General features: G+C 42.1%; 1 protein-coding gene across 1 annotated transcript; it reads right to left on the bottom strand.

Moving 5' to 3' along the window:
• Window positions 1-5,148: 5,148 nt before the first annotated feature.
• Window positions 5,149-10,385, bottom strand: tpbg (trophoblast glycoprotein). The gene has a single exon (XM_026183660.1). It carries the CDS (start codon window positions 9,865-9,867, stop codon window positions 8,734-8,736), a length of 1,134 nt encoding a protein of 377 aa, XP_026039445.1. The 5' UTR covers window positions 9,868-10,385; the 3' UTR covers window positions 5,149-8,733.
• Between the last annotated feature and the right edge of the window lie 1,596 nt (window positions 10,386-11,981).

Here is an 11,981-nt window from a genome sequence, read left to right as displayed (position 1 = left end):
GAAGTGCAAGTTAATCCGATGTGGCTGCCATGTGTAAAGAGCCATGAAAAAGAAGATAATTTTAGGCAGCATAAATTCTTGTTTCTTCTCTAAGTGCTGTAGCTGGAGGAGTTGACACAGCATCCACTTTAGCACCTCTTGTACCAGCAGATTAATGGCAGGAACACAGTTTTCATATTCTGTGCGGACCTTGTTATACTGATTCTTCAAGGCCTGCTGAGCACTCTAATTTGGATACGGAAAGAAACGTACATGTTTTTAAATGGGTTTTGCACCACATGACCTTGTAAAAGCAGTACTGGATGGCGCGATCAAGCTCCTTCTGGCTGTCTCTGCTCCCGTTGCTTGCTACTGTTCCGCTGAGGTCATTACTCATTGTGACACCCTCTGCTGGTCTACATCATATTACAAAGCGTTTAATATTGTTCCGTGTTGAACGCGTGGCCTCGCAAAACAAGCACCAAAAAGCCAAATTAAATACATCATCACGATAGTTTCAGTACTTCTTTCCTCAGCAAATCCTTCTCGTGTCTTGCAAAACTTTTTTAAGTTTTGCTTCGCAACTTTGGTTTGACATTCTGGTTGATTAGCAATTGATCGCCTTATGTGAGAAAATGCACACACTATGCAATCAAAACCTTTTCACATTTTACCTCCTGAGGTGTTATGTGTTCAGCCCAGCATAACAAACAATTCTGAGCTTGCATTTGTTTTCCACTCCTGTTGTCTTCAGTCCCACCCCCCACTGCAAAACTGGAAACTGCACAAAGACAAGAAGAAAAAAGATGACTTTCCATCTAACAATCCCCTATTTTTCCTGCTCTTCTCTAAATTTGATTCATTTCTTGCTCTGAGATGGTACATACTGTAGCTAAGATTTCATAAGAACTACTTTACCATACAGCACAAATGTGCCTCAGAAAGGTTGTGCTGTATTTGCACATTAGGGAAATATTGCTTTAGATTAGATTGTGAATGTGTTTCGTTTTAATCTTTATTTTTCTGCCTAACCGCGTTTGTGTACGTGGTTGGAGTTTGTCCATGTGGAAATGAGAAGTCCCGGCTTAAAAGCTGATAGCATGCTGTGACTGAAACCACTATAATGGAGCTTGTAGAGATTATTGTTTCCAACTGCTGCCTAAAAAGGTAATATTGGACTTTTGACCTCCTTTCAGTCTCTGCCAGGAAATCTGATTGTAATCTGAGAAAAAAAGCATGAACTTTTACAGTTGTGTTCAGATTACATGATAAGATCTAAAGTTCCAGACTGCTTTCTCTGTAATGAGATTTTAGTCTCATCGTCAGGAACAGGAATGCACTTGAAATTCTCCACAGGAGTGAGTCACCAGATGGCAGAAAAGGTAAATAATCCCACACTGAACCAAAGCTCTGATGTCAAAATCTGATTTTAATTTTTATAATCACAAAATTTCACTTCAAACTCAAACTACATTTTACATTCGTCATTTTAATTCCATCTATGAACACAATATCTCAAACATCACAGTACAAAAAAAAAGCTGGCATGCATTTCTGTAAATCTCTATAATACATTTATAAAACACACATTATTTGCCAAGACTGTGCTCATACAGCTTCACCTAATGCTTTCAACAGCAACTCGGAGCTGTGAGGTCCTGATTGCGAGTCAGTGTAAACATGTTGTTTGTATAAGTGGACTGTAGAGCAACATGTTTCCATGAGCTCAGGGCTAAAGGTGTAAGGGTGTTACCTAGTCCAGATCAGGTTTCCAGACTACCAATCAGGTGGTAACACTTCCTGCGGTAATTTAAATCCCTTTATTTCTACCTCGTTGTCACTGTTGGTGAGAATCAAAGAGTAATTCATGGCAGCTAAATAAGAAAGAATCGTCAGTATTACTCTATGTAGAATTGGATTATCATTAAACTTCAGCATTGTTGCACCACCTGAGGGCAGACCCTCTGTGAAGTCATCATGAGACTCATTTTACAATCCCTTCATTTTGTTTTAAATAAAAACATCAACATGTCTCAATATGTTGTCCTATTGTCTCTTGATCATTAATAACTCTTCCTAGACACCATTCTGACACCTGATCTGAAAGGTTTGTGATTTTTTTGAGAACTCTTACTTCTCTTTTTAATAACAGGGAAACTGTGATAATAGATGGTCACGATGCGCCCACATTCTGCTGAAACCTTTTGTTTGAGAGGGGCAGGAAATCAGAAGACAGTCAGTTTGAAGGGAGAGGAGCACACAGAGAAGTATAAATAAAGCACGCACACAGTGATGAGACGCAGGTCTTGCGTTCCATGACTGCCCTCGCGAGTTAAAGACAGCTGCAGTGTTTGTGTTTTCTAACTCAGGTGTCTCAAGCTGAAGAACTGCGGGGTGATTTTAAGAAATCCCCTGTCACCTTTTAAACACGTCTGCCTGCTACCACTTCATTCAAGAAACAAATGAGTGTGAAAACACTCCAACATGTCACTTTCAAGCACTTGGTTGAGGCCATACATTAATCAGCTTCTGGTGGGTTTTTTTAAGTGTTGGAAAGGCTGCCTTTGAGTTACTGACATTGCTAGAATCGGGCAGCTTTCAAGTCCAAGTTCACAGAAAACATATCGATGGAAAAACACGGGGCTCCTTTTGAGACCGGCCCATTGATCAGCCATGTTATTGAGCGCTGAGAAATCAACACGAGAATCAGCCACGTGCGCCTGATAGATTGTTAGGCGCACAGGTAATTTTCAGCGGAGTGAGAAAGAGTTGCACAGCTAAATAAATCTTTACACGGGAGGCGTTCGGTGCGTGGATCAGTCTGTTTTCGTAGCCGCGGTGGTGACACTGAAGTACTTTTACGTCAAGATATTCCTGCAGTAGACTCATCAGAGGTGTGAGCTTCATCAAACTGAAATGTGAAATAATACAGCCAGGCAACCAGGGTTACTCAAGGGGCATCTAAACCATGTTTATCTGCAGAATTTCCACAAAAAAATCACTTGAAAAAACACAGGAGCATATGATCTACCAGGGTGCAATAAGAATCAAATGTTCTTGGCCCCGTTTGTTGAATATCAAGAGCTTTCTGATGTGTTTAAGAGTGAATTTTTGATGTTCTATGAAAAACCTATTGAAGATCAAATCCATCATCCAAACAGACAAAGGTCACAGGAAAGGCTAGACTATTATTAACATTTTGCAACCATCATGCTGTTACCCAAGCTTCTATAAAAAAAACAAACCCAAAAACCCAGTGACATATGACATAACCCCAGCTAATCTACACATAAAGGTCACTGCAAATATGCATTTTAGCATCTTACAGGCATCCTACTGAGTTCCACCTTTTATATTTATTTTTCTTGGAGCCGCCGGATAGCTTCACAGCATTTGTGTCCTTTTCTCACTCATCCCTGCATTTGTGTCCCTCAAGCAGATGTGGCAGATGCTTCCGGTTGCTGGAAAAGGCCGCGGCACTGCCAGCTCAGATCCGTCTTCGTTTACGGAGGCTTGTGGTCGTCAAGCCCTGGTGTGGCTCAGCGGGAGGCTCAAGCATGGCATCATAAATCCACATTAGAGAAGGACAAGACATCGTAAGGGGGAAGGAAAGAGGCTGGGCCGATAACAAATACTCCAGGACCAGCAATGCCCCAACGTACGCGTAAAGACCTCATAAAAACTGCTACACAACCTTTAAGGATGAGGATCAGTGTTGGTGATTTCTGTACCTCGTGTTGCTTTGTTTAAAATATCTACAAAGCATGCCCCCACACTCACAACCGCCATTTACATAGTCTGATTTTTTCTGTTTTTTACTAAGGGAAAGGTCAGCAGCTGGGGCAACATGCCAGGTGTTTGCGGAGCAGCAGACCAGTGCAGTGTGGTGAATGTAATTACGGCACTCTGGCAATCTGATAACCTGCCAGCCTGTCTCTCAACAGTAGGAAAGTGCACTGGCATATTAAATGTGGCTTAACAAACAGGGAACAGTGTGTGTGTGTGTGTGTGTGTGTGTGTGTGTGTGTGTGTGTGTGTGTGTGTGTGTGTGTGTGTGTGTGGGCAGTATAATGGGGTAAGTGTTCTGTCGGATTTTCAGGAGTTTTCATCTGTAGGTGTTTTATTATTCAGTTCTCAAAACACTGACAAATTTCAGACCTTCTGATATATAAAAACTAATGCATTGCAACTTCAGTTTCTCTTTGCTTGGAGGCTATACTGTGTACACCCAGGTTATGGGAATGGCTGACAGTAACAAGGGAGGCACTTTTCTTCCTCGGGTTTATGCACAAGGCTGGGTTTGCCCCCTGGGAGTTATGTCTGTTGTCTAGAAGGATGCACTACCTTAACAGCAAAAGTCAGGGAACAAAAGTCTCCTGTGAGCACTAAAGGACAGGTAAGATGACTGTTACATAATCAGCTGCAGCCTTGATCTCCATTATCAGCTGTGATAGTGGCTCTGTGTCTTGCTGAATGCTAAGATGTGGCTTCAGCTGCGTGTTGGGTGAATAAAGTGGGGGTCTTCGAGAGCAGGGTACCAACATTCCCTTTTAATGCTTTAAAAGGCTTGCTAAGCAATTGGAGCTATCAGAGAAATTACATACAGATAATTTCTGCATGTTTAATTATGGGACAAAGTCTCTACTTTTGCACATTTATTTAATCCCACTTAAACTTCCACTTCCTGCTCACAGGAAGACACTTAAAAAACATCTCAGGCTGTTTGTTATTAGGTTTGTAAATTTATGGTTTATTAAATGTTCTCAGATGAAACTTATTTACATTAAAGGACATTTTTTATAGGTTATGAGGTCATAACTTAGGAGGTAGGTGAGTGTTACCATTCAGTTTTCTAATTGCTAGTAACAATCCCCAACTTACTAACATTTAGGAAATTGCAAGTTAACACTCTTGGTGAACTCGAACCATCCCTTAATCACATTAGCAGGCCTAGGCTGCTGGGGGCTTTCCATGATGCACTTGTTCTTCACTCACCTCGTTTCACTTTCTGTGTGTTTATACACCACTCTGCATTTAACAATTAGTTATGATTCTCTGCCTCTCTTCCACATTGTTTTTGTCCTGTCTTTCTCTCCTCACCCTGATTCTGCTGGAGATTTCTTGCTGTTAAAGGGGAGTTTTTCCTTCCCACTATTGCCAAGTGCTTGCTCATAGGGGGTTGTCTGATTTTTGTTTTTTTTTTCTCTATTATTTTTGGGTCATGTGCCATTCTAGGGAGATTTTTAAAAAAGAAATAAAACATACTCCAGGGTTTTTATAATAAATATGACCTGGGCCTAGAACATGTGTCTCTAGGGAAGAAGTTTACCTGATTTGTCTACCAAAATTTGTGTAACATAACATAAATATGGGCACTTGTGTAGAAAGGAACTAAAAGAAAACCACATTTTAAAGGGTGGGTCATAGTAATTAAGCATACTGAACATAATTAAACATATTACCATAAATACAATCTGTACAGTACCAAAGTATAAAAAGACATAGTTTCTTATATATGTGTTCTTAAACATGAAAAGCACTCATTTATAACAAAGAATTAATATTAATTTAAAAAATGACCTCTCAAGCACGTACAGAGGTTTGAGTAGAAACCTTTGTTGGTAAGTATTCATACAAGAGGCAACAAGTAGGTAATATATGTACCAGTTGAGCCTCTGGTGCCAATATCTGTAACAGTATCTGCTTACTAACAAGTACAACCATCAGTCCTGCCCCTGTCTGGAAATGAGCTTTAGCCGACGGCCCTAACAGACTGCTGAGGGAGTCCAGAGAGCTGCCCGAGACACCACCTCCTCACTGGACCTCACTTGACACCACAAGTCAGCGGCCAGCTATTTAGACATCCAGGCTGCTTGGAGACTAGAGTTAACGATCACAAAGGGTTCAGAGACGGTGTCGTCATGCTTAAAGAAAAGAAAGCCCTCCCCTCACTCATCTATTTTATTCTGCTTCCCCTTCAGCCATTCATTCTCTCCCTTTTCTCTCTCACTGTAATTACACCTGCTCTGCCAAGCGTAGCTTGAGGCGTGGCTGGGCAAAAATCACTTGTTAATATGAATCTGCAGATAGTGTGCGAGGAGGAGAGCTACTTACTGATGGTCTCTGTGGAAACATTAGGCTGTAAGCAGCCTGCACCTGTACGCCCCTCCTGGGAAGGCCAAGTGAGAAGCCTCACTTTGGGGAATAAAGTGTGCGTGTAGAATGAGACCATCCGCTTTCAAAAATCAGCCGGCAACAATTTCGAATGCACAGTTGGGTAAGGGCTTGTTTAATGGGCTAAAACTTCAGTGCTAAAGCGTGCATGAGGAAGGTATAAATCAAAGGTGACATTGTTGAATTAGAGGACACACACATTACACACAAAAGTACCCTCCCCATCTCTAAAACTGGCAAAGCTGTTGTTTGAACCAATGTCTTGAGAGATGCAAGAGTTCCACATGGTACGCACAAAGCTAAAGATACCGATAGTATAGATAACACCACTGATATTGGTATCAGATTGATAATAGCATGACTGGATTGACACTTTGTTTCTACCTACCAAGTTCAATATGTAACCTATTCTATGAATTCTATGAAATTCATTATTTTTTCTGCAAAGCTGAAAGGTGTGTTTTGTTGTGTTATTATTGTGAAAAGTAAAAATCGCAATGATTCAGTGATCACTGAAATGTGTTCAGAATTTGCAAACTGATAACGATTCATTTCAGAAATCATGACACACTGCTCTCCCCTCCATAAGCAGCCTTAATAAGTCAAAAGCATTGGTATGGATATCATCAGCGCTGGCCCCGTATTTACTTGGTATCACATTGATAGCAAAATTTGCAGTATCACACAGCACTACCTGCTGCACCTGCAGGAGACACACAAAGCATCAACACTAACTGGAGCACCAGATAACACAGACAGCGTTCCACATGACTTCCCTTTCTGATATCCAACAAGTCTAATCAGACACATCCAGAGACAGTCCCAACTACAGCAGCCGCAGCTGATGACAAAAGCTCTTATTTTTCCCCCCTACCCTGAAACACACAGATGTGCAGAAACACGCAGGCCTGGCAAAACTGTGAAGGAAATCTGTGCAAGAGGCACGCTGCGTGCACTGGAAATAGCATGCTGCGGGCAACGTGAGCCTCTTCATTAAAAAAACTGAGGAATAGGGAGATGATTATCTGTAATCTCTTCTTTTTTTAAAGGCCAAGGAAGTTCACAGTTGTTCCTGCATGCAGACACAACAAACATCATTATTTTGTACTGCTAGATGGCAACACGCATGGTATCCCTTCAAAGGAATACCACGCATTATTAAATTATTAATCCATACTATAGTGGACAACATGAAAAAAAAGAAATAACCCTCCCCCCAATACAACAGCAACTGACAGATGAGTAAAAACACTAATGACTTACTTCCAGGGATGCAAGTTCACCTAAAGAAGGGTTACATGAAAAGAAAAGCTGCTTGGGCTCATTTCCATAATACCTCCGTGTGCCCCCATGAGCGCCAGCATCTCTGGTTTGGTTTTTCTTCATTTGCATGTGCCATGGAGCGACACGAATACTGATTTTTTTCCCGGGTTTTTGCAGCTGGAGCATATTGAAATGCTTACAGTAAACGCTGGTAGGAGCTGTTAGTAGTGAGATTAGTCTTCTGGCTGCAGTGCAGGCTCACAGACATTATTCTGGGAGGGGACGGGGTCACAGCAGAGCCAGTGGTTCTTTATCAGAAACACACAGCGTGAAGTAAATTGGACCGGAGATAACAGTTGGGCTACTCTCATCACCTTTAAACCCGCAGACAGAAGCTCATTTGAATTCAGGACGTGTCCTCTATTCAACATCAGAATTTGACTTCTTTCCACAGAAAGTTGCTTGTTAATGAGAACACAGCCGTACACTGTTACCCTGGAGATACTATAAGTGGCAAAAGTGCAAACGTTTCACACATTGCTGAGCTCGCTGACAGCTGGAGTGAGATTTAGTGTTTGTCATGTGGTTTTTAGCCGAGTTGTGGCCCTGCGTCAGGAATGTAAGTGTGTGTGTGTGCCCGTGAACTCCTTCATCACAGCTTTGGGATCACATTCCTCAGTCTTACAATTAAAAAGCCCTCAGTCGAGACAGATACCAGCAATCCAGAGGCATTTTATTCAGCTCAATATCATCACAGGAGAAAAAAAAAAGAGCAATCACATCCACCTAATAAATCCGAAGAGCTAATGCAGTGTGCACTATAATCATTCAAAAGAAGGCATACTGTATTACACATGTTCACGTTTAAAAAACAAACTCAAGCAGTGTAACATTTGTCTGCAGCTGAGGCTTTACGAGAAGGATGCAACGACTGGCAGTGTGTTTTCACCAACTATTCTTTTAGTTACAAGTCAGTTCCCTTCATTCGTTTATCCTTTAGGGGAAAGTAAAAATAGAACATATCACTCTTTGCAACTGTCCAGAAAACCCCTTTCCCATGACTCATTGTCCATGCACTGTTACACAGAGACAATGCTGCTGACATTGCAGCTGCCAGGTGACTGGTACGGGACATGCGGCAGTGGCTGATGGGGAAGTCACTAAGGGGTGGGTAAAAAGGAGCGGCGACAGGTGCGAAGTCTGAGTATCATCATGGGGTGTGGGGGAGGAAGACTTTCATGCAAATCTTAATAGTATAAAGTCATTTATTATCTCACTACACGGTCCCAGGCTGGTGCCACGCTGTACGCCCCCTCTTCACACATCTGAATTGATGCTCAGGTTGGCCAAACGTGGGTCAGAGTTTATCTCATACCTGTAATGATACCCCTCCATGTGGTCCCTACAAGCATCCCGGATGTTGTACATCCACCGTTTGATGCCCTTTCTGTTCAGGTAGAGCACCAGCAGGAATATGACACCAATCAGGGCCAGCACCAGTCCCAGGAACACGTAAGAAGTCCCCAGCACGCCCTTCATCTCCATCGAGCACTTCAGCTCGTACTTCTCCAACTGCAGAAGTGGCTGGCGTCTCAGGTCCTTGGGGTTCGTGCAGGTCAGGTTCTGGACGTCGACGACCTGAGTGGAGTTCTTCAGCCACATCAGCGTGTCCTCGATAAAGCAGTTGCAATGCCAGGGGTTCCCTGCCAGCTGGATGCGGAGGTCGGGCTTAAGGCTGAACTCTGCCATCATGATGCTGGACAGATCTTTCAGGCTGTTGTTCCTCAGGTCAAGGTCACGCAATGGGGGCACTCTGAGAGTCCCGTTGTGGATGTTGATGATGGAGCTGTTCTGCAGGCTGAGGCTGACCAGGCTGGAAAGACCAGTGAATATATCACTGGGAAGAATCACAAGGTCATTGTTGGACAGATCCAAGACTGTCAGCTGGACGAGGTTCCTGCTGTGCAGGAAATTTAGAAGCTCATCTGTGGTGGAGTGATTGTGCAAAGACCTACTGAGGTTCAAGTGTTGCAGTTTATTGTCACTGGGGAAAGCACTTTCACTGAAATGCTGGAGTGTGTTGTTGCTCAAGTCCAGCCACACAAGGTTTGGCAAGTTGTTAAATGCCATTGTATCCACATACTCCAGCTCATTCCCACTGAGATGGAGCTCTGTTAATAGCTCCAGGCGGGTTGGGAAGGAGTCCCCACTAATACGGGAAATGCTGTTTCCTGACACAAATAGAATTTTGGTGTTGTTTGGTATGAAATGCGGGATCCTGTCCAAGTCCTTGTTTTGGCATTTCACAGTTTGTGAGGAGCACAAGCATTCCTCCGGGCACCCGTGACCGGACGGCACGATCGCGAGGAGGAAAAGTAAAAACATCACGCCGGACTTTCGGAGTCTCCCTCGCGTGCCTCCGCAGTCACTATCGCACAACGTGCTTGACATGCGCCTCTTGGAGTTTGGAAATCAGTGTGCGCAGAGCGTGCGTAAGGAAATCGTTTTTAAAACAATCCAAGCGTGCGACCCCTGCTTCGTTATTCGTCCGCGGTGTGGGGAACAAAGGAAAGTTTTTCTAACACCGTTTCCCACGTTTATCCTTTCGAAAAATGCCCCCAGTTCCAACTCCATACAACTACCGCCACACCATCCTTGTTTAGGATGAGTCTACATTTCAGTGAAGCAGGCAAACTTCTCCGATCCTGTTTCTTTGTCTTCCCAGTCTCAGGCTTTTCGGAACATTAGAGGTACACGATATTTCCCCCCCTTTCCTTAGCAAAACAAGCAAATCCAGAATATTTATTTCTTCTTTTTCTTCTTCTTCTTCGTTTTTTTTTATATTTTTTTTACATCCAGTTACTTATTCCGGCTGCCGGTTTCCAAACAGACAAAACTCTCGTTCTCCCAGAGGTGCCATATATTACAAACGTATTTCCAGCATTCCGCTCCTCCTAATCGTTGCGCGTCAAGAGGGAAAGACCAACCGCAGCAACACAGTGCAGACCATTGCAAGGAGGGAGCGTACCATTATTCAAGAAAAGAGGGGGTGAACAGAAAACTCCCACAAGTTTTCTTCGGCCTTCAGTTTTATTTCTTATGCTTATGCTTATAAGTGGTTTATTTTTTTTTATAAACCTAACCTGAAACTCTTGCAGTATTCATAAATTGGCTCGCAGTATGTATGAAGAGGGCTGAATAGTTCATCTTAAATGGGACATGGGCTTATGGATAGTTTAGTGTGGAAGTGTTAACATTCATTTTATTCCTGAAAATCGCAGTTACTTTCTGTATTAAATAATAAAATGTTCTATATAGTCTCAAAGAAATCAAGAACAGATTTAAAGAAGCAAGCCAGTCTGGCTGTTGGATTAAGTGTTATATATTAGAAAGAACGAGACACAGCACTGTCATTATTAGTATTATGATGTGAAGACATTATGAAGAGAGATGGAAGGGTTTTGTGCTCATGCACACTTCAGTTGTTTTCTTATATTTTAAATTTTAATATGTCACTGTTCTACCCTACAGGAGTCTAGATTTCCTTTTATAAATAACTGTAGCGTTTGGATTGAATGACTTGTCAAACATAAGTTAAAAATAAATGTAATGAAGCTCTAATAACTCATGAATAAAACGGAAGCGGTACTTGATATTCTACAAAAAGAGGAGGTGACCCTGCATGAGGAAAGGGAGGGAAGGTAAAGGATTATCAGTCCTTATTGCATTTTTATGAATTGTAGTTTTTACTAAGCAACAGACCATAAATCAGTATTTTGCACTGTTTAGTTAAAAGGAAAAGGGCGCTTTCATGTGGTCTCTTATGTCAAAGGGTCACCAGATGCCCTTGCTTACCCACTCATCCGAATTTCTCAGACTTGGGACCAGCACTGGGAATACACCAGCTTGTGTCCTCCTGAGTCTGGGTTCGTGTGTCTCCTCCTGGTCTCAAACTGGGGACAGTTTGCTTACATGATGAATCTATGAAGATAAACGAGGAACACCGTGAAGATTTATTACATGTCAGCGAAATACTAAATTAAATAACAGTAAAGAAAACACAAAAAGTGCCTGGATATTGTGTATTAATATAGTACTATATGTGTAATTTCTAAACATGGTTTTGATCCCCATTAATTATGGCAAAACTGTTTGGCTGTAATTGTACCTGACTGCGGCCTTGTAGAAGCATCGTCTGGGCAATTGAACAAGAGTCATAAGATTGAACGGTGAGGGAGGGAGTGCTCATTAATATGGCATATTTGGGAGCAGCCCCTAGTGTGTATCTGAGCGTAATATTAGCTTTACCCTCCTTTGACCCTCTGCTATAGTCCTGGCAAATATGCCAGTCATCTGTGTAATTCCATGAAACCTGGATTCTGAATATCTAACTACATGATGCTTTTCTGGAGAACCTAGAAACTTTACATCTTCTTGTTATATTAACGCTAAATGTGGTAAACTCAAAATGTTGATCATCACATAAGTTTTATTCACCGTTGAAGAAACAAAACAATGATCAGAGATGGTTTTTAAAACCTTTTCTATCCTATTAGTTTATCCTC

Source organism: Astatotilapia calliptera, chromosome 11 (assembly GCF_900246225.1).
Source record: "Astatotilapia calliptera chromosome 11, fAstCal1.2, whole genome shotgun sequence".
NCBI classification, from domain to species: domain Eukaryota; kingdom Metazoa; phylum Chordata; class Actinopteri; order Cichliformes; family Cichlidae; genus Astatotilapia; species Astatotilapia calliptera.
This window is presented reverse-complemented; position numbering and strand designations above follow the sequence as displayed.